The sequence below is a fragment of the Quercus robur genome, chromosome 4, assembly GCF_932294415.1.
Source record: "Quercus robur chromosome 4, dhQueRobu3.1, whole genome shotgun sequence".
Taxonomy (NCBI): Eukaryota; Viridiplantae; Streptophyta; class Magnoliopsida; order Fagales; family Fagaceae; genus Quercus; species Quercus robur.
Window position 1 is genome coordinate 8,615,975 of NC_065537.1, and position 24,045 is coordinate 8,640,019.

At 34.4% G+C, this 24,045-nt stretch overlaps 1 protein-coding gene and 1 long non-coding RNA gene across 2 annotated transcripts; both read left to right on the forward strand.

Moving 5' to 3' along the window:
* The first annotated feature begins 9,885 nt into the window (after positions 1–9,885).
* Positions 9,886–14,004, forward strand: LOC126724357 (uncharacterized). The gene is made up of 3 exons (XR_007654946.1): positions 9,886–10,014; positions 12,653–12,850; positions 13,775–14,004. It is a non-coding gene; the product is annotated as an uncharacterized LOC126724357 (long non-coding RNA).
* A 2,157-nt stretch (positions 14,005–16,161) lies between these two features.
* Positions 16,162–22,657, forward strand: LOC126724358 (guanine nucleotide exchange factor SPIKE 1-like). The gene is made up of 3 exons (XM_050428929.1): positions 16,162–16,332; positions 22,224–22,367; positions 22,592–22,657. Exons 1-3 carry the CDS (start codon positions 16,162–16,164, stop codon positions 22,625–22,627), a joined length of 351 nt encoding a protein of 116 aa, XP_050284886.1. The 3' UTR covers positions 22,628–22,657.
* Positions 22,658–24,045: the final 1,388 nt, after the last annotated feature.

Consider the following 24,045-nt stretch of genomic DNA (forward strand, 5'->3'; position numbering starts at 1 on the left):
TTTGAAAAAGTAAGCAAACAAAATGAAAAAATAACTTTTGCTCTAGAAATTGGATGAATATATGATACTCTAATATATGCCACCGACACAAGTTGCTATAAGTATCATTTATATCAATCCCACCCCCAGAATTTTAGAAGTGTGAAGTAGAAACTGCTTTAAAAAAAATGGCCCCATTCAAAATTCCTGGCTTTGATGGAATGCCTCCTCTCTTTTATCAATACTTCTAGCAAGTTGTGGACCAAGATGTCACTCAATCCGTTCTCTCATGGCTAAACATAAGTATCGTTCCTCACCTTGTGAACCACACTTTCATTACTCTCATACCTAAAACAAAAATCTTGAGCATTTTTATGAATATTGCCCCATCAGATTTTGTAATGATCTTGGAGTTTTAAGTGATAGTTTTTAGACCCCTTAAAAACACAATTGGATTAACCTAGGTAATTAGCCAAGTTGTTACTTAGTCCAATTTAACAAATCTAGGTTATCACAATCACAACAATCATATCATGCATAGCAACCGAAAGATAAATAATACAAAGATATGATCACATAGGAAACCAAACCAGTAAAAACCTAGGGAGGATTTAACCTAGCTACCCTCAAGATAAACCTGAATCCACTATCTTGAAAGAATCGAAGTTCATACAATAAGACTTACAAGCCCCCATGCTCGACTTCTTATTGCTACCCACCAGTAGAACTTACTGACACGACCACGTGCAAGCTCTGAATCCACGGACTCCTTCTTTCTTTGGATTCACCACCAGATACAAGCACACCTGCTTGTGTTTCTTTAAACTTCAAATGACAAGAACTGAATTGATCATCAAGGTGTAGATAATATCTCCTCCTTGAAAACCCTAAGTTTGTGTAAAGGAAAGCTCCTCTAGATCTCATAAGAATTTACATAAATAGCAATATGAGTGATACTAAAACGTGGCTAGGATTTGCCTTTTATAATTAGGACAAATTAGAAACCCTAAACGTTTTAAACAAACTAGGACTGAGTTGGAATTCTGCAGAAAAATGCCTCTGACCCGATTTTCGATTGATTTAGCCTAAGAGGCTGTTTGGTTTAGCTGTTTCCGTAACTCAATTCTCAGTTTCCATAACTCATAACTCAAAAATGGTGGGACTCATGACAAAAAGGTTGTTTGGCAAACGATAACTCTGTTTTCATAACTCTGTTTCCATAACTCATAACTCAATGACAATATTGTAATTAAACAAACATCGGAGACCCACAGCCACAACTTTTGACCACCTTTTGACTTTTTTTTTTCTTGGGTTGGCTGTTCGGTTCTTCTTTTTTTTTTTTTTTTTTTTTTTTTTTTTTTTTTTTTTTCATTGGGTTCAGTGAGTTTGGGTACTTAAAAAAAAATGAAAAAGCTGCACCAGTGACAAGTGTGGGGCCCACAAATAGTGTGAAAAATATTGAGTGATGGAAAGTGAGTGATGGTGTCAAACGGGTGTGAAAAATTAAGTGATGAGTGATAGAAATTGAGTGACAGAAATTGAGTGATAAAAAAATTCATCTAAATAGCCCTTAAGCTTTGATCGATCGAACCAAGCCGAGAAGCTTAAATGGTTCCTGCATCAGCTTATTCCAACTTTACATAAACGAACCAACTTTGAACAAGTCTAAACACGACTAAACATATTATTTTAATCATGGTTTGCCAACAATACACATTAGAGTTCTAAATACATAAAAACCTAAGTCTTTAGAACCTAACAAACTCCCCCTTTGGCAATCTGTGACAAAACACAACTAGAAGCTCAAAGTTTACAAAGAAAAGCCCTTTACAAAACAAATGCTCATAAAACAAATTCAATCCTAACTATTCTCCATCAGTTGCAAGTGTAGACAGCAGCTCAATTGAATCAACCTGTATTTTTCCTAAAACAATAAACAAAATGCATAACCGCATGTGTGGAAAATACAAGTAAACAAAATAAATTCTTGATTTCAAACAACACACAATAAAGACATATATCAATGAAAAACTCATAAATAAAAATCAATAAGCAGTTGAAAACAAGAAACATATAAAGCAATAAAAGTAACTCCCCATAAGAAGAATATCCCAACAAAAGTATGGCAAGAGCTAAAAAGGATAAAATACAATGTGAAGCGCCTAGATACAATCTAAACTCCACAATCTCCAACCAAAAAAAAAAAAAAAAACTCTCCCCTTGAAAACAAAACTCTACAAGAGCTCAAATATGTACTCCCCCTTTTTGTGACGGAATGCCAAAGGGCAAATAAAAACCATCATCAAAAGGAGGTGGCGGTGAAGATTGTCTAAACTGAGCCAACTCTGTGCACAAAGCACGGCTCTCATCGAGCACGTCCACCAAAATCTGTCCATGAGTCACCTGAACGGTTAAGACATGATCCAATATACATCAAATGTCTGAATCATCCAAAGTAGTCAGTGAAGGAATATCAGCATCAGCAGCAGTAGCAGCAGCACCTGTAGAAGAGGGAGGAGGGGGAACAGCACCGGAAGGCACACCTCTAGGACACGTAGGATCAACTCTCAAGTGAGCATCCCTCTGCCTAAGAAAGGTGGCATCTATGGGAGCAACAACATGAATAGGCTCACCAAAAGGGAAACCATCTAAACCAATAAACAACAAAATCTTATGAATAAAATAAGATGGATAAGCGCATGCCCTACGGCAGTACTCCTATGAACCTTGTTCAAAGAATGAAGAAACAGATGACGAAAGCTGATAGACGCACCAGAAACAAAAGCGTACAAAAACACACATCACTCTAGAGGGATGATGTGAAGATGAGAAATAGTCCACAAAAAATGACACGTTATCCTAAAGAAAAGGTAGGCAGTCTCAGTAAGCTCAGCAGACGTGATCCGAGGATCAGAACCCCACTGGATAGAAGACCTAGTGATGTATGACATGACATCATCTAAGGGTGGAGACTCATCATAGGGATAGTCAAGCTCCTTAACTACCAGAACCCCAAGAGCTTCAACCACTACCCAAGGAGTAATGGTGAACTCAACACCTCGTATCCAACTCCTAACAAGAGTGTTGGAATCATAGATGTGGCAAGAGAGATTCGAGAAGAACTCTCTAATCAAGGTGGTCGGGGGTGGATGATCTATCACTAATAGGGACAACCAACCTCTAGACTCAAAGTTAGCCCCAATGGCTAGATCAATCTCATCTAAAACCATAGAACGCTCAGCTAAAATCTTACGCTTATAGTTCAGTTTCTCAAAGGCCTCTCTACTTTTGTCATTCTTAAACACCTTACTCCTAGAGGGAGACTCACTCCTATGGGCTCTAGTCTTCCTAGGCATGGTGCTAGGATAAGGACTAAGACACAAAGCAAAAAAAAAAAAACAAAAAACAAAAAACTAAGGGTAGACTGTAAGTTAGCACAAAAAAATATAGAACAAAAATCTATATGATGCATGAACAAATTAAATGTAGTGATGCATGGCCTAATGCAGTGCAATTAAGTTCAAATTAAGTTCAAGTTCACAAATTTGGCTTGAGCATAGAGTTTCTAACAAAAACCTCAAAATTTTGAAAAAACCACTTGATCAATTTGTAATAAAATTGACGAATTGATCATTATAGAAGATAGATGACATAAAGTAATGATCAATTACATCACCACAACAAGACAATTTCATCAATTGAACCAATTTGAACAAAATCCCCCAAATCAGGTTCAATACAAGCCCTAGAATTTTCAATTTATCACAAAGCCCCAAATTGTCAAATTAACCATCATATAACATGATTATAACAATATAGGAACAAAACTCAATGATCAATTTCAGAAAAAGAAGCTTGATTCAACAAAAATCCCAAATTTGTAAAGGTCCGAAAATCCCAACACAATGCATGAGTTTATGCATGAAAACATGAAAATAAATGCAAAGGGAAGGGTATAAAGGTCTTACCGACCTTGGGAGAGGAAAACCTTGCAAACAGAATGGACAAAAACGACAAAAAATTGAGATTGATCCTTGACTGAGTCGTATGGAGAGAGAAAAGGTAAAGAACTTTTTGAAAAAGTGTTTGTCTCAACTAAAAATCAATTTTTAAAAAACTTCCCATACGATTTTCGATTGATCGAAGTATTGAGTTCGATCGATCAAAACAAACAGAGGTTCACTTAAATTTTTAAAACCAATTTCGATTGATCAAAAAACAGACTCGATCAATCGAGATAGACAGAGATCCACAAATTTTTGAGAAAAAACACAATTTTTGAAAAAGTTTTAGAAACATCTCAAAGCATTGAAATTGAGGAACAAAATGCATTAGTGTGTGATGATATGATTTTCAAAAACAAGAATTGAAGCCCAATTTTCCCAAATTTAAAATTTCTTACATTCTCCATAAATTTTCATGCATTATATTAGTTTTGCACAAAACTCAAAGTATTTGCAAACTTGGTTGGTCAGACCAAAGACACACACAATAACATGTACAAAGTTTAGCAAAGAGTAACTTGTGTAGTGTGTGCAACTAGCAAAAACTTGAAATACATGTGAAGTTATATGTAAATAGAAATCAATCACAAAGTCTACAAAATTCATCACTTTGAATTTGAAAGAGACTATCATCTAAAGAGTTAGATCATATAACTCTCACATCTCCTAGATCATAAGCTTGCAATCATGTTAGTTTCTTGAGTTTGCCTCATATTGTACACACAAATTTTTGTTATTCAGAAACTTATTAAACTAGCTGGAATAATGTACACACCAATTTTATTTGATAGATGTAATCATTAAGTCCAATAACGTACACACCAATTTTAGCATTTAAACCGAGACTATACCTTATGTTCTTTTTGTGTATGTACTATACTTTCTTGAACACAAAATCTTACGATATGCACTAAGGTGTTCATGATTGGCCAGTGAACAGTGGTGAGATAGTTATTTATGCCTCTCTCTGAAGGTTCAAGTCCGTTAGTCAAAAACAAGTGACTTCAAGATTAAGACAAAATGATTAAAACTATAAACATCTTTCCCACACAACATACACTACAAAGTTTTAACTAGTAAAGTGCAATAAGTAAGCTCATCAAGGCTAAACAAGGTACAAAAGACATGTTATGTGAAAATAAATTGATCAACCTTGTTCTCAAAAACCAAGAAAAAATAGTGCAAAACACAATTTGCTTCCTTTTTCTTCCTTTTTTTTTTAAATTTTAATATTATAAAAAAAACTTAGAATGAAATGCATGAATGTTATGCAATGCAAATCCTAAAAAAAACAAAACCAAAGAGCAATGGTCACAAAGGGTAGAGTAATGAAACACAAGGACCATGTCAGAAAGACTTAATTAGTTTGAGTTTTTTCCATCCAAAACCTTTTAGATGCACCATTAGCATTGAAGTTCTTATTCACATGGGAATGATTACTAACTCTAGGATTGGAATAAAGGTTTAAAGTTTTTACCAATTCACCAATGAGTACCATAGGATCTTATGCTTGAGGCACAGATACTTTTGGTTTGTTTGCTCTCTTAGCAGCTTGCAGCTTGTAACAGTTTGGACAAATGTGTCCAGACTTTCCACAAAAATGACAAGCCCATGCAGGTTTATCATGTGACTTGTCCTTAGAAAGGGTAGGCTGCTTAGGTTTAGACTCTTTCAGATCAATCCTAATCTTTCTAGATGGTGAAACTTCTATGGGCTTGACAACCTCACTCACAGGGGTTTTGACAGTTTCACTCACAATATTACTCACAGAAGGTTCAAAAAAAGATGAAGGGACAAAGTTTGTAGAATGAGGAGCAAATATAGAATTGCTTTCAACAGAACCTAATCTAGATTTGTCAGAAGGAGACTTTTGAACACTTAACATTCGATCAAGTTTAGAACTAGCAAATCTAGCAACAGATAAATCAAGTTCCAATGATTTAACTTTATCAAGCAATATCATATTCTCAGTTTTCACATTGTTCAAAAGTTCATTAGCATCAAATAGTTTTACAAGCAAATTTTTCTTATCAAGCTCAAGAGATTCAATTTTCTTTAGGCCAAGTTCAACATTCATAGCATCCTTTGCAGCAACTTTACAAAGTTTATTGTAGGCCTCTTGAAGATCTGCATCCTCAGAGAGTTCCCCATCAGAAGGGTTTTCTTCAGCAGATATGCTTTCATTGACTACAGCCGTAGCAATGAAAGCAATTAAGTTTTCATCCTCATCACAATCAGACTCATCATTAGAAACTTCACCATCACTAAGGGTTACGGCCATAGCCTTACCCTTAGACTTCAAATAGGTAGGACATTCAGATTTCATTATCCTTGCACTTAATGTGAGTGTAGCAACATTAAATGTTACGCTTCAGCTTTTAGTAATATATAGATTGGATGCATTTTATTACTTATATATCTGTATATATATATATATATATATAAATATGTATGTAAGTATGTATGTATGTATGTATGTGTAATGTCCCAATCAGCAAAAAAAAAAAAAAAAAAAGTGTAAGATCAGATTTTTTTTGGGTTCCCACGTGCCCTACCTAACCCCACTACCCACCACTCATCTCACACTACCACTACATCACTTGGCCGGCCATCCTTTCTTCTTATTTTCTTTTCTTTTCTCTCATACACTCCTCTACTCTTATATCCTCTCTACCCGATACTTCCACACCACCACCACCACCATTTCCACCATCATTTTCAAGCAAGATCACCGGAAAATTCTTGGGAACCCATAAGCACCTTCACATCCTTTTTTTTTAGGTAAAAATTTCTAATCTTTTTGGTGAGTTTTACACTTTTGCTTGAGGTTATTTTTATCTAAACTTCAATAATGATACCCATGTGATTTATGAGCGTTGGAAGTGATATTTATGTGTTTGTATGTATGGGTTTTGTATTGGTGGAATTATTTGATGAGTGGGTATATGGTTTGTGCTAAAGATGACTACCTAAGGTTTATTTATGGTGGAAAATTTAGAAGTTTTGAGTTATAACATGTGATGGTTGGTAAATCTAATTTTTCCATTGCCATTGGGTTTATTTGGAGTTAGTTAAAGTTCTAATTTCTTGTCTTGGAGGATATTTTGATTTTGCTTTCATGGGTCTCTTATTGATGTAGTGTAGATTTTATGGAAGCTAGTCATGATGTTGGAGATGATATTTAATGGGCTAACTTTATAAATTGGAGTTTATGCCTTGTGAATCAATTTGTTGAGAAACTTTGGAAGTGGTATATATTATTATTGATGGGGTTAAATACTAGGCCTGCCTAATTAAGTGCTCTTTTGGCAATTCATAACTTGTAGCTAGATGCAATTTCAAGCTCGATGCTTATTGTAATAGGTTTACTTGATATTGTTTAGGTTCTATCTAATCTCCTTGGAGCTTGGAGAATTAGGATTTTGCAGTTGTGAGGTAAATAGCTTTTTAATGGGATTTTGAAAAATAACCACGTTGTACAAATGTTGTTTTTGGGTTCGACACGCTTTTGGAAACTACTTATGGAAACTATATTTTCCTAAAAACTATTGTGTCGTAACCATAATATAAATATATATATTTATATATGATTATATATGAAAATGCATCATTTTTGGTATTGCATTTGGGGAAATGCATAAATTGTTGATATGGAAAAATGAGCATTTTTATTTAATCTTTGATAAGGAAATCTTGGATGTTATGGCATATTAGAAAATTTAAATATGCTTATCTTGTCTGGTTATGTGGGAAATTGTTAGAAATTTTTTTGACAAGAATGAAGTTGAAAACCTTACAAACTTTGTGGAAGTCAGATTATTTAAGGTTTTTCTGAAACTACCTAGTTATAAACTATGTATTTGAAAGGAAATGTATACATGTGAGCTTTATGTGGTTTTGACACCATGCCATGTGTAATTTTTCAGTGATCACCCGATTTGGTTTCCGTAGTCTTTGTGACAAAGGAATCAAATCCAGGCCAGTGCCCTTTCACTTTGGATGACGCGTTCTTCCCTACTGCCCATGGGGGGAAGAGGTTCCTTGATTGTGTGTGGGTGAGGCTGCTGCCCATGGGGCCAAGAGACCACATGCAAGAGAGGTCCTATTTGATGCGCTCTCTCTGCTACTCATGGGGGGAGAGAAAAACCTTAAGGGTATGGGTGAGACTACTATCCATGTGGCCAAGAGTCTGCATACCAGAGAGGACAATATCATGCTAGTTGTGAATGGGTGGATCCCCTGACCGGTCTATGTGATAATGTGGTATATTTGTAATAATTTAACTTATGTTAGATATTATGGTTTTGAAAATTATGTTGTTAGTCCTCACATATTATAGTATATAGTGTCAAGGTATTTATTTTGGGAAATTTTGTGTTTCATTATTAAATCATTCTTGTCATAGCATATTATTATTATTATAGAAAATGAAACTTGCATTTGCCCTACCCCCCATTAATTATGCTACTTATGGGGCTCTGTCTCATCCCATTATTTTATAAACTTTTCAGAGTAGGCAACAATCTTTTGAGATAGCTTTTTGGTGGCTAATAGTAGTTAGACTAACTGTTGATGGAGGCTGAACTTTTGTAATGGAGATATTAGATGATGTATATCTTAGAATAGGCTTAACTCATTCTTTTGTATATTATAGTGGTTGTGACATTATTCCAAGAATTATTTATTCAGATCTCTATTCTTTTGTGGCCAATGGTCCTTGTAATTATTGCTTAGACCTCTGATTTACTTTGAGAGTATAATCAATGGAATTATTATGATAATTCTTGATATTGGTACTTGATATGATTTATGTGGATTGGATTGTCAAAAAGGAAAAATCTATAGGTACTTTGAGACGTCTTTCTCATGCTTTGGACCCTAATGGATGCATGCATAGCTTACCAATTACTTCTCCCAAAAAAAAAAAAAAAAAAAAAAAGAAGAAGAAGAAGAAGAAGAAGAAAAAAAAAAACAGCATTTGGAATAGGAGAGCCCAATAAGCTCCTATTTAAAGGAGGTGGAAAAAGAAAAACCTAACCCTAGAGAGCTTCATAAGGTTTTCTTTTTAAAACCCTAACCTCCTCCTATAGAAGAAAGAGTTCTTGTTGCGTTTCTTGTATGCCTTTTGGTTTTGTAACCAAGCAAAGTCTCTTGCATCAACATTGAAGATCTTATTGGTGTTTCTATGTGAAACTGTTGCAAATCAACTACAACAATCAAAGGGTTGCTATGGAGTTAGTCACGTACTTGGATTCATGCAAAGGAGTAAGACTTGTACTAGGATCTGCGCATCAGATTGGTTAGTCCTGTACTGGGAGCCATGCATTAAAAGGAGAGATTGTCACTACAGAACAAGTCTAATTGGGTATTGGGCTAAGAGTTCAACTGTAGGTTGGTATAAAGTATTGAGATTCCTTTACTTGTAATTGCTTGTTTTGATAATAGTAGATTCTCGGGAGTGGTGACTTAAATTCACCCGGTGGGATTTTGCCTCAGTGGTTTTCCCTATTCGTAAATAAATCACTTGTATCAAATTTAATTTCAGTTGCATTTAGTTATTTGATGATTTGTTTGTGCTACCATGCTCATTGCATGTTAATTTGGTTAATTAATTAATTTGGCTAATTAATCAATTAATTCATCATAAGAGATCAATACATTCTTGGCTTATCATTTTCAATGTCATCCTATTAATTCAAACATAAATCCTAATTTTGCTATCCTGTTTGTGCCAATATATAATTGATTTTGCTAACAGCCATGAGGAACATTTCTTTATTTTCTAATGTTGATTTATTAGATTTATGCAATTTTTGTAACTGATTGTCTACCCCAATATATTTTTTGCTTATATATCTATTTGTTTTTCATTTCTTAAACAGTATTAACTTTATTGTGCAGGCTAAAGGCTACCATGTTGGACCAGTATATGATGATGTTTTGGCTATGGCTTGGTTTTTCCTTGAGCTAATTGTCAAGTCAATGGCATTGGAGAAGACTCGTCTTTTCTATCATTACCTTCCCACAGGTATTTTAAATTCCCTGAATCTTATTCATGCCATCTCCTAATATCCATGTTGTTTCTGCATTTATATTTGAATACTCGAAAATATGTGAAACCACAAGAGCTATTTAGACCCCCAAATTAAAGTTACGGCTCGATTGATTTTACTCTAACTTAATACTAAGTGCGAAATAGAGTAAATGTGAGCGGATAAACAAACAAGCTACTCTAACCCATAAACATTATAACACAGTAGTAAAATGAAAGGTAAAAGAGTAGGGAAGAAAAATGCAAACACAAGATAACACGCCGATATGTTATCGAAGAGGAAACCGAAGAATTCAGCAGAAAACCTCTCTGCCACCCTCCAAGCAGTAATCGATCCACTAGACAATCAGTTGGGATACATGGGTTAGCAAGAGACTCTCCAAGCCTAATCTACCCGATGTACCTAAGCCCTTAAAGCTCCTACTCCAACAAGGCTTCTCGGAACCGTGTCTTGTCTAGCTCTCCAGATCCCACAACAAGCTCCATGTTGCAGCTGCCATCCTTGGCTTCTTCCAATGCTTCCTAACAATACCAAAACCTCATCGAACACTCTAAAAGGGTGCAGTAAGTGCTTGGGCTATCAACCTCTCAATGGTATGGAAATTGAGAGGTAGGAGTTGAGGAAAATTTACAAGCAATTGTGTAGGGAAATGTGCGTATAACAATCTCTAACTCTCAAGGTTTGTGGCTAAGGTTTTCTCTCTGAAGCACTCCTCAACTTTTATGGGTAACGTGGGTATATATAGTGTAGGTACAGAAAGTTTGTATCAGATAGCATAGTTTGGCAAAACAAAATGTTTCGCAAGTGTCTTGCGGGAAGGTCTTACCCGCGAGCTACTCGTGAAACACAGCTGTCTCTATCTGTCCTGACTCTTCGCATTCCAGTCATGTGTAAGGCATATGCATCATTTCACGAGATGCTTAGTCGCGAGATACCCGCGAAAAGTCTTCTATCTTTAATTGCTTGAGTCTTCACACTCTCTCTCTCTAACACACAACCCTTACAATTAAATCCCACAATAAATACAGGATACAAAAGATTGAATAAAATTATAATCAAATTTGGTACGGAATTAAAGCCAACAAAACATATAGTTGTAAATTACAACTTTACAATATTTTTAGTAGACGTTGAATTACTGAGAAGTTACTTGGTAGGAGAGAAGGCCATTGGTCAAGCTTCAATTATTGGAAAGCTTAATAATACTACTTAGGTGCATGGTTACCAAGCTTAATATATAGTGTAGCTTCCCAAGTGAAAGCTAGCTTCCCAAGGTTCCTCCTTGGGTAGCTTTTTTCTCTTGGACTGCTGCTTTAGGCGAGATTCTAACTACGAATAATCTTCAAAAAATGCATTTTGTTGTTCATGAGTGGTGTTATATGTGCAAAAGGTGTGGAGAATCTGTAGATCATCTCCTCCTTCACTGTCCTATAGCATATGAGATGTGGAGTATGGACTTTTGCTTGTTTAGTATTTGTTGGATGAGGTAGCAAAGGGTAGTGGATTTGTTGGATTCTTGGTCATGCAATTTTAGGCGACATCGCAATATAGCTAAATGGAGGATTGTAAGTTTTGAGGGATGCGAACGGTCCATTCTTGAGTTTAAGTCTTTTTTTCGTTTTTACTCTTCTTTAATGGTGTTTAGTTTTACCATTTTTTTCTTGTCTTTCCCTTCTTGTTTTGCTTGATCATTGTAATTTGGTTTCTTAATGTTTTTGCCCCTTTATTACATCTCCTATGTACTGGGCTGTGTTTTTTTAATAAAATTTTTATGTTACTTATCAAAAAAAAAAAAAGGGTGAAAGCTAGCTTGTGCATTGGATGTGTCCCTCATTTTTTTAATGAGGAATTGGATTTTTTAGGTTGAAGGGATTTTCCCAAATCTCTTTGTGCCTCTTTCATCATAAATATTATCTAGCTAAGTCGCATACATGTCCAAAATCCAAGAAATTAGATATAAAATACGTAATTTAACATGGAAGGAAAGAAATTTATTTTGTGGCTTTTGATAGGATATGCTTTCAATCTAAGATTTAGAATAATATTTTGCTCGTTAAATTTGAGTTCATTAATATTATATAAAGCATGAATAAATTTTGGAATGATTCATCTATCATGGAAAAAAGCATATTCCTTGGTTTTTTGGCTGTAGTTTCCATGTCCAAAGGAGTGATATTACCTTTAAAAATTGGTTTGACTTGCTCATCCTTGCTTACTGGATGTTGTCTACAGTCTAAACTTCAAGCGAATTATGTAGTAGTGATGGTACCATATGGTGTTTTTAGTAAATATCAATAACAATTTATATCCTATTCTGCTGCTTAGAGTCACATATCTTTGATCGGTGTTAAAAAAAATGTTATTATTGCCATTCTATTTGCGGCACTTTTTTTTTGATAGATTGTGGTACTGAACTATGTTAGGATGCCATTTCTTCTTTTGTTATATATATAGTTGCTTTCGTTTAAAATTCTTTGTTGATCGTACAATTTAATTCCATGTTGCTGCCAGCAAATCATAGCATCACATTTCTAATCAGCTTATAATCTGGTTTAATTTTTGAGTGAGTTTTATTTATTTTATTTTAATAATATTATTTTCCTTTTGGCAGAGATGAAGATATCCCTCTGATGCAATTGAAAGAAGGTGTCTTTAGATGTATAATGCAGTTGTATGATTGCCTTCTAACAGAAGTGCATGAGCGCTGTAAGAAGAGGTTGATTGAGCTTGGCAAAACGTTTGAATGGCAGTTTGGCCTTCTTTTGTTATGATCTTTTGTCCATCATTGAACCTCGCCAAGTTTTTGAATTGGTATGCTTTCTGCTGTATTTTAATGTTGCACATATGTATTTGTAAGAATTTTCGATTGGTCCTTTTGAATCTACCGTAGACCAAGAATGTTGAATGTGCCCTGCTATATTTTGAGAACCCTTTTTGATAATAAACATGGTGACTTATAAAAAAAATACTCTGTAGTTTTGTTCATCATTTAGAAAATTAGAATTAGATAAAAGAGTAACTTCGGGAAAATTTAAGCATGGCCAACTTATCATCCACTTTTCGGTAATAAATGGGAGAGAGGGAGAGGGAGAGAGTCACAAACTTCTCATAAAATGGATTACCATGCTAAAGGAATGCACCAGCAGTCTTGTTCTAAAAGTTGATGCAATACAGACATTGTAGCTTGGGTCAAATGACACCACTGGATATGTTCCTTGTATTACTGATTGTTACAATTCAGTGTGAATTGCACTGCAAAATACTTTGTTTTGCAGGTGCTGGCATTATTTCACCTCCATATTTTACTTGGTGGTTTTGGTTGCTGTATTTAAATTGTGGCTAAATTCCAAATTGCAACTGTATAAGTCATTGTTTTAATAGGGGCAACTGGAATGTATTTATGAGAGTGTGCTTTTGGGATGTTTAATTGAATGTTTGAGACATGCCTTATCAATCCTTTTTATTTTGTTTTGTTTTGGGTTTTCTGTTCGTATATTTGACTATTTTTCTCTCCGCTAGCTACTAGGATGAGGTGAAGACCAATAAGCATAATGACCTTTGAGTTAACCAACTTATTAATATTGATAAAGAAACGTACCTTAGTTGCAGGGGAATGCAAAATGTGATTTGTACAGCTGTACTAAAGCAGTAGGGCTCTATTGGCCCGAAAGTGGTGGACTTTGTTGTTGCCCTTTTTCTATATTCTCTTTACACAGTTTCTTCTGTATGTTGCAGATTTCCTTGTACCTTGACAAGTTTTCTGGCGTGTGCCAAATGGTTCTGCATGACTGCAAGCTTACATTTTTGCAGATTATATGTGATCATGACCTTTTTGTGGAAATGCCTGGGAGAGACCCTTCAGATAGGTAATTCATCAATGTGACACTTCTTCTTTGGTACTTCATCACTTTTTATATAGATAACATTGGAATTCTAGGTGATTTTAGAATCTCAAAGTAGATCAAATTTCTTTGTGTAACTTGCTTATTTGATATTGTTTTGTGGTATAGTGTTCGCTGTAAGCATATAATTTCTGTAAAATAATATCAAACCAAACTTTGACATTGGAATTGATGATCTTTTGCTTATTTAATTGATCCATCCAAGGATGCCGGCTGCTTTTCTCCAAAATCTCTGAAACCACATATGCCACTACTAGTTGGAGCCTTTGGTTTGATCATACTAGAACATCTAGAGTTGTTTGGCTATAAGCATATTTGTAATGCTAATAAGCTCCAAAATTTGACAAGATTGAATTTTAGTATTAAAACGGGGGCATTTGACTTATTGAGTTCATTGTTTTTATACATTTTCTTTTTATTGATTTATTGAGTTCGTTGTTTATATACTTATTGAGTTCATCTAGTATTGTTGTATTTTATTTCAAAATGTAAGGGTAATATAGAAAAGGCCATAAAATAGTTTACGCCTTTGCAGAAAATGGACATGTTTGCAGACATCCTATTAAGGAATGAAGGTTTAAAAAAATACGTTGGAGGGAGTATAATGCTGCATTTTGTACAGAAGCTAGAAATTAATTATAGTTGTGATTTCACATGCATGTTAATTTTAAGGTAAATTATGCAGTTGTGATTGTACCACTAGCTGGGAATATTAAGGTTCCTCTCTGTTTTGGTATAGAAAATATATTTGCATATATGAAAATAAAAACACCTCAAAGCTCTTTATCAAAGATGTAGATTTTCTCACCTTAAAAACAATCTCTTTTCACCACCTAAATAAAAATATTAAATTATAAGTAATAATGCCAATGCAAAATTATGTGTATCAATTCATGGTCATAGACTATGCAGTTATAGCTAAAATGAAACAATTTTGGGAAGTTGCTTTTGTAGAACTAATCTAGTTAATTGTAGCTGATGATAAGTCAGTTAAAGTATCAAGTATGTCGAGATAAGCTATGAACGGAATTAAATGGTCTATAGTGTCAGCACATGCTTGCAGAATCAAGATGAGGAGATCAGCCTGGAATGTTTTTTTGTTTTGTTTTGATTTTTTTTTTTTTTTTTTTTTTTTTTTTTTTTTTTTTATATAGGTATTAAGAAACTTTATTTAAAATAAAATTACAAGAAATGTGTAATAATTAAGATCACAAGTCACATGAATCCAGAGTCAAAGGACGAAGGAAAAGGAAAACAGTTGAAATCCCTTTCATTCCCTTGAAGAGTGATGTCTGAAGATGCAATACACTAGTGAGTACAGGAACGTTATCAGCAAGCTTATTGCAAAATAAAAATAGGGTTCTATCTCATTACTACAATGGCATAGGGCTAAACTTTACAAATTAACCCATGTAACCATGCAATGACTCCCAAATTTGCTAAATATATTGATTTGCTAGCCTCTAGTATGTATGGCATGACTTCCCAGTTTGCTAAATATCTTGATTCACCCAACAATTTTTTAAAATTTATATTGTTAAATGCATCAAGATTATTGTGTGATCGTAAAAACCTATTAAGTTAAAAGAAAATCTTTTTAAGATTGTTATAAGACTAGCTCTACTCTTTGGTACCAAGGTTGGGTTGTTAAGAAACAACATGTTTGTAAAATGAGTGGCTGCAATGAGAATAATGTCAAGATTGATTAGTGGAAATACAAATAAAAATAAGATTCAAAATGAGAAAATTCATTTAAAAATAGGAGTTTAAAGATAGGGGTTGCTGTATTGATGATGAGGGAGAGTTGCTTGAGATTGTTTAGTCTTGTGCAGGGGAGAGCGATTAAGTTGATTTAAGTTGAGGGAATGAAAAAAAGATAAGAGGAAGACTTAAAATAACAATATTAGAAGTACTAATAAAAAAACAGCAGTACAAGTAGTAAAAAATTACTCGTCAATTAGGGAGGTACCAAAGAGTATAATTTTGGATGAAATAAAATGATAGAAAAGAATACATGTGGCCGACCCTAATTAATTTGTTGAGGATCCATGGCCGACTCCAAAATTTTGGACTAAGATTTGGTTATATTTTTTAATGTCATGGGTTGATTAAGGTGGTTCCATTACATTATATTATTCATGTTATCAACTTCGGATTTTGATTCTTCCTATTAAATTTTGTTAATTAATGATCCCGTGGTCTATGTAGATCCTAGATGAAATGCCTGTCTTTTACAACCTAAATGCCATTAAAAAGTGTGAAGTTTTAATTGTTATTTTGAAAATTGTGCGCAATCTTGATGATGCATCACTTGTAAAAGCGTGGCAACAAAGCATCACTCGGACTAGATTATTTTTCAAACTCTTGGAGGAATGCTTAGTTCTTTTTGAGGTTGCTACTTTGTTCAAAACTTTACTTCCCTCTTTGATGATGTGATTTGGGTTTGTAAGGTTGAATTTAATCAATCATCTTGTTGGCTTTATTTTGTGCCAATTTGCTTGTAATACAGCACTTAGAAACCTTGTATTTAGGTGGGAATCATGTACGGGTAGTATGTGAGAGAGTGTGAAGAAATGCTGAAGACTGTGTAGTGAAGCAAGGACTCGCGGTTGGATCTCGCGGCTGGCAAGCCGCCAGAAGATGCACACGAGTGAAGCATGTAAAGAAACTAAACCGTCATGCCAACTATAGCATTACGGACGAAAAGTTTAGATTGGTCATTCAGTTAGCTCGCGGCTTGGACTCATGACTCAGTCAAGTTGCGAGGCCAAGTCTCCAGTCCATTCTATTATGGAAAAATTGACTTTTCGCATTCATTTCTCACTCCAGTATAAATACCCCTTATACCCATGAAATATTGAGAGCTTCTAAAGAGAATTTTGAGAGAGAAACCCTAGAGAAAAACAATGAAAGTTCAAATAGTGTAAAAACACATTTGAACGTTTAGACCCCCAATTTACAAATTACCAATTCAAGTTTTATATCAAACATTTAATGTGCAGAACATGAACAAAAGCTTAATACAGAATTGGTAAACAATCTAAACCAATTAAAATCACATTCACAGTAGAAAATAAAAGGCAAAGATAAAGAGAAGAGAGATGCAAACACAAGGACAACACACGATGTGTTATTGAAGAGGAAACCAAAGCCCTCGGCGTAAAACCTCTCTACTGCCCTCCAAGCAATCAATAATCCACTAGAAAATGTAGTTGGGATATATGAACAGTAATAAACCCTCCAAGCCTAATCTACCCGATGTACCTAAGCCCTCCAAAATTCTTGCTCCAACAAGGTTGCGTCGAACCTTTTTCTTTTACCGGATTCCGCTACAATCCATAGCATCTGCCATCCTTGGCATCTTCCAATACTTTCCAAAACTCCAAAAACACTCATCACTCTAAATGGGTGTGGATAGTGTTTGGATAGAAATCTCATCTCAAAAGGTATGACAATGAGGGAGGGAATGAGAAGAGACTACAAAGATTTCTCTCTAAGAATGAGTAGCTCTCTCTAATTGGGTGGGTGTTTTGAAGAAACCTCTCTTAGGGTTTTTCTTTTTGAATAGCCACACATATTTTGTGAGAATGAGGGGTATTTATACTGGTGTGAGAATGGAATACAAAGAGTCAGTTTTATCAAAACAGAGTTGGCTGGCGACTTGACCTCGCGACTTGACTGAGTCATGAGTTCAAGCCGCGAGCTAACTGAATGGCTAGTTTGGATTTTTGTCCTGTAGTGCTCTAGCTGGCATGACTGTTCAGCTCCCCTGCATGCTCTATGCATGTACAACTTTTAGTAGCTTGCAAGCCGCGAGCCTCCCGCGAGATCCAGCCATGAGTCCTTGCTTCACTGCACAGTCTTGAGTATTTCTTCACACTCTCTCACACACTACTCTTACATGATTCCCACCTAAATACAAGGTTTTTAAGTGCTGTATTACAAGCAAATTTGTCATGAAATAAAGCTAACACATGGTTAATTAAATTCAACCTTACAAACAAGATTGACTCATCCATAATCTTTACATAGTGACTCTTCAAATTCCTCAACTCTCACCCTTTCCATTGTTAAATCCTTGAGAGGTATATTAGCCAAAACCTTTTCTCACCATACCCATAACTATAAGGAAGTTGTTTGGTGCTTGGAAAGTAGTTAGGAAGGGACCAATTGATATTGGTTGATGTTATAAGCTATAGCGGAATCTGGTAAGCTAAAGAAGACAAATGTTTGGCGTAACCTCGTTGGAGTAAGAGCTTGGAGAGCTTAGGTACACTAGGTAGATTAGACTTGGAGGGTCTTCTGCTGTTCATGTATCTTAACTTCATTCTTTAGTGGATTATTGACCGCTTAGAGGGCGGCAGAGAGGTTTTACGTCGAGGATTTCGGTTTCCTCTTCGATAACACATCATCGTGTTGTCTTTATGTTTGCATCTCTCTTCCCTTAATCTTTGCCATTTAATTTCTGTTGTGGTTATAATTTTATTTGGTTTAGATTGTTTTATCAATTCTGTTTTAGCTTATGTTCATGTTCTGCACATATATTGTTTGAAAATAAGCTTGAGTTGGTAATTTATGAATTAGGGTTCTAAATGTTCAAGGTGTTTTATACACTAATTGAACATTCAGAGTTTGTCTGTTAGTTAATTTTACTTCTTGTTTTGGTGATCGCATAGCAACATTTATACTCTTATCATTTTCATCATCATTGATTTTTAATTTTATATTTAAGTCTATATTTTATTTGTTTTAAGACTTTAAAGTTAAATTAAAAGTATGAATATTTTTTGATTTCATTAAGGCAAAATATTGAAGATAATAAAGTTACTTCCAACAAATTGTAGTGGTTGACTACTAACAACAATTGACTATGTGGACATAATTTATATAAATATATATATATATATATATATATTCCTCCTGGCTTGTGTGTTGCTACTTTTTCCAATTTTAAAAACTTATCTTGAAGAAGTTAGAGGGTAGATATTTTTCATTAAGCTTAAATTTTGGGTCTCAAAGAAGTCCACATAGTACAGGTATTTTGAATAGGGATGACAATGGGGCGGGGCGGGGCCAAAGGATGGGTTCTTCGTCCCCGCCCTACTTGGTTTTGTCTTGCCCCTTCCCCACCCCGTCCTGCATGATGGGGAAAATTTTCTCACTCCATCCCCGCACCTTAGGGCCCTACGAAGCCCCACCCCATCCCGAAAAACTCTACTTTTTGTTAATTTTTCCTACAACTAGTACAATTTTTTTTAATGAAACCTATTTCATTAATAAAAATATACTTGAAATTACAATTAAATTTATCCCATTAAATCAAATCAATTTTTAGATAAAATTAAATAATATATCCAAGTGTTTAACAAGACAATCACATTAAAAAAAAAAACCCTCATAGTATAACACATCTATATATATAATAACAGGTAAATATAATAACAGGTAAAGCAGAGAGAAAATCCAATTAAATTTCAAATTGGAATTCAATTAGAGTCTAATTTTGCACCATGTATCTCATCTAATCTAAATTTTAGGATTTTGTGCTAAGTGAGTTAATTTATTGTAAAAATTGAATCTTAATTAAAGTTTAATTTTACACCACGTGTCCCATCTAATCTAAATTTTTAAATTTTTGTGCCAAATTAGTTAATTTAGTATAAAAAAAGAGAAGTCCAATATAATAAACCATAAAAAAACATAATCATCTAACTCAAAGAAATTCAAATTTATAAGTCACCTATATATATATATATATATATTAGGATAAACTACATATTTGGTCCCTAACCTTTATACCATATTTTAATTTTGTCCATAACCATTTAATTGTGTCAATTTGGTCCCTAACCTTTCAATGTCGTGTCAATTTAGTCCATTCCGTTATATGTTGTATGAAAACTGCTAACATGGTAAATGGCCAAAATAAAATTTAAGTTTATTGCCATATCAACATAAGCTAATTTTTTATTTTGGCCATTAGACATATCATCAATTTTCATCCAAAAGATAACAGTTGGGACTAAATTGACACGGTACTGAAAGGTTAGAGAACAAATTGACAAAATTAAAAGGATAGAGATTTAATTGAAATATAGTGTATAGGATAGAGACCAAATACATAGTTTACCCTATATATTAATAGGTAAAGTTTAGGGAAAAATGAATTACAATTTGAAATTACAATCCAATTTTGCACCATATGTCTAAATTTATGTGAAAATAATAGGTGAAGCTGAGAGAAATTCAAATTAGAATTCTAAATTAGAGTTCTAATTTTGCGCCATGTGTCCTAAATTATTTATTCTTAAAGAGTTTTATTTCTTAATTTTAGAATAAAATGTGGGACCACATCATAAATATTCATCCAAATGAGTTATTAAGTACAAAAACCAAAAAGTCTAGAATAAATGAATCGTAAAAAAAAAAAAAAAAGCTTCCCAATAATTTTTTTAAAAAATGTGGACAATTTACATTTTATACCTAATAATATCCTTACAATTTTTTTTTAAAAAAAGTTAACGAAATATAAAAATGATTATCAATAGTATTTAAATTATATATATGAATTATATTATGCACCTTATTATATATCTATAGGTGTATCCATGCATATGCATGGGGTTACAAGCTAGTAACAAAATAAAGGTAGAGAACCACATTGGGTAGAATAAAATAGGCTAATATTGATATTTTTTTTTATATAGTAGGGTTTTAGGGTATAAAAAATTTACAATTATAACCCCTTAGCAACATGGGACAGGGTGGGGATGGGGAGGAGCGGGATGGGCCCTATCCCATGGTGCAGGGCTAAAATTTTGCCCCATTCCCGCCTCACCACCTTTGCGGGGCAAGAAAAACCTGTGCGGGATGAAGCAAGAAGGGGCGGGGCAAAATTGTCATCCCCATTTTGAATCCCTTTTTGGTAAAACCGTAACTGTCTCTTTCCACCCAGTGGTTAATGCTTTTGGAAATTGAAAGTTCAAATAGTATATAAAACAACCTTGAACGTTTAGACCCCCAACAACAAGAATACCAATTCAAGCTTTATGACAACCAATAAGTGTGCGGAAAATGAACATAAGCTATAAACAGAATTGGTAAATAATCTAAGCCAATTAAAATCACATCCACAGCAGAAAATAAAAGGCAAATATTAAGGGAAGAGAGATGCAAACATAAGGACAACACAACGATGTGTTATCGAAGAGGAAACCGAAGCCCTCGACATAAAACCTCTCCGCCACCCTCCAAGCGGTAAATAATCCACTAGAAAATGTAGTTGGGATACATGAACAGTAATAGACCATCCAAGCCTAATCTACCCAGTGTACCTAAGCCCTACAAGCTTCTTGCTCCAACGAGGTTGGGCCAAACCTATTTCTTTTCTAACTTCCCGGATTCCGCTACTTGACCGTAGCATCAACCAATGTAAAATTGGTTCCTTCCTAATTGCTTCCCAGAACACCAAACAGTCCTCTTACAGTAATGGATATGGTGAGAAAAAGTTTTAGTAAAAGGCCTCTCAAGGATTTAACAATGGAGAGGAAGAGAGTAGAGGAATTTGAAGAGTCTCTTATGTGAAGATTGTGGATGAATCAATCTTGTTTTACTCTAGGGTTTCTCTCTCAAAATTATCTCTGGAAGCTTTTTTTTTTTTTTTTTTTTTAGGTATAATGGGTATTTATACTTGGGTGAGAATGGAATGTGAAGAGTCAGGTTTTTCAAAACAGGGCTAGCTCGCGGCTTGGCCTCGCGGTTTAACTGAGTCACGAGTTCCAGCCGCGAGATAACTGAACGGTCAGTTATACTATTTTGTCTTGTAGTGATCTAGCTAGCATGACACTTCAACTTCTGGCATGCCTGGCACGTGTGCAGCTTCTGGCAGCTTGCAACCGCGAGTCATCAGTGAGATCCAGTTGCGAGTCTCTATTTTTCTTGCACACTCTTGATCATTTCTTCACACTATCTCACTCATTACCCTTATAAAAATCCTACCTAAATATAGGGTTACTAATTACTGAAATACAAGCAAATTTAACACTGAATAAAGCCAACAAAATGGTTGATAAAATTCAACCTTACAGAAATTATGTTCTTTATTGTCTCTTTCATGAACAAATTATTTTTGAAGCTCTTTTTCTTTTTGGGCCCTTCACAGTTGATATATGTTTTTGTATGAGTCCTTATTGAAGTTGCATTTTGTATCACCTTTTTTTGTACTGGCTCCTGCTCTAATTACATTACCCTTAAAACTAATTGTTGATTATGTACTTTTACAGCATAGAAAACCTGCTGATGGCATGCTCATGGGCTGTAGTTCTCATAGCCCAGTTGGGGATGGGCCTGCTTCCCCCGAGTACTCTGATAGACTTTCTCTTGCACTTAACAATTATCTATCTGAGGCATCAAGACAAGAAGTCAGAGTAAGTTCATTTTACTGTTAAAGTTCTGAAAATCAATGTTTCGGTGTTTTGTCTATTATTTTCCTTTTGTTATTCATTCATTGATTGTAATGTTGACTTTACATCCATTGAATATTTACCTTCATCGGTCAGTAGTTTCTTGTTATTCTTTGTGCAATTTATTTATATTTATGATATAGAACAGATTCATTGCATCCTCAATATGCCTTGAAACTCTAATGCAGCCTCAGGGAACACCTGAAAATGGATATTTATGGTAGAGAGTGAATTCCCAATTAAGCTCCCCTAGCTAGCCATATTCCATGAGAGAAGCTCTGGCTCAGGCACAGTCTTCTAGGATTGGAGCTTCTGCACAAGTACAAGTACTTCGAGAATCTTTGCCCCCGATATTAAGACAAAAATTGGTACAATTTTGGATAGAAAAATCGATTGCTTGTTTGATTGCTGCAACAGCACCATTTACTCCAAGAAATGACTATTATTTTTGTTTTACATTTATTGTATCTATTTTAGAGCATCTCCAACAGTCAATGCATAGCCAAAATATAGAGAATATTTTACACTGTTCATGCTCTATATGCTCCTGTTCATGCTCCAACAGATGAACAGTAGCTCATCAAGTCTGATGAGCTACTATACATTAGCAATTGAATTTCTTGCATTAAAATATTATACCAACTCTTTTTTATATTAATTCTTTCTCTCTCCTCTAGATTTCTTTCTCTCTCATTCTCTCCGTTGCTACTTTTTTTTTTCTCTCATTCTCTCATTCACTCTGTTGCCATTGCTTCTTTTTTTCTCATAAACCAAATGAAATCAGAAAAATAAAAAAAAATAAAAAAGGAAAAGAGAGACCTGTTTATGAGTAAAAGAATTAATCCAAACACAAAACAAAATCCAATTCTTAAAATAAAGTTGAATCAGAACAAGCAAATATGAAAAAAAAAAAAGAAAAAAAAAGAAAAAAGAAATAACAAGCTGATCTGACCCAGCGGCGGTGGAGATGCTGGAGCGGCAATTGGAGTGGCGGTTGGAGGACGACAATCTCTCTCTCTCTCTCTCTCTCTCTCTCTCTCTCTCTCTCTCTCTCTCTCTCTCTCTCTCTCTCTCTCTCTCTCTCTCTCTCTCTCTCTCTCTCTCTTATGTGAAGCAAAGAGATGCTGGAATGTTCTTGATAAGGTGAAAAAGAAAATAAAAAGAAGGGGGCTGGACACTTGTGTGGAGGAGAAAAAATGAAAGGAAACGTGGATGAAAATGAAATGGTTGGAAGAAAAATAATATAAAAAAAAAATCCTAATTGAAAAATATTACCACAATATTTTTACAATAAATTTTAAGTAATAGATTGTTATTAATTAATATTGGCGAGTAAAAAAATAATTTCAGTAGTGGGTTCAAATTAGAACTAGTAACAACTTTCCACATAAATTTTGTTGTGAAAGTATTACGTAAAATGTTGTGAACATAACACTTCTCATTGAAAAATATAGTTGTTAAAAAAAGAATAAATGATGATTAAAAAAGGAATAAACAATGAATGAAGAAATAATATTTATATGAGATAGAGAATGAGATAGAAAATTTGTTGGAAGTGTATTTGAAAAAGTGGGTAGGTAAGAGCTAAATGTCACTGTTCATTCTCCAAACAGTACAAAAATTTGCTAAACTGTTGGAGATG

What these genes read in the sequence shown, in the direction of transcription:
- LOC126724358 (XM_050428929.1), top strand. Translation starts at nt 16,162, where the DNA reads ATGCCTGTCTTTTACAACCTAAATGCCATTAAAAAGTGTGAAGTTTTA. An exon ending in AATGCTTAGTTCTTTTTGAG is followed by an intron (nt 16,333 to 22,223) that starts GTTGCTACTTTG and finishes GTACTTTTACAG; the next exon opens with CATAGAAAACCTGCTGATGG. An exon ending in CATCAAGACAAGAAGTCAGA is followed by an intron (nt 22,368 to 22,591) that starts GTAAGTTCATTT and finishes ACTCTAATGCAG; the next exon opens with CCTCAGGGAACACCTGAAAA.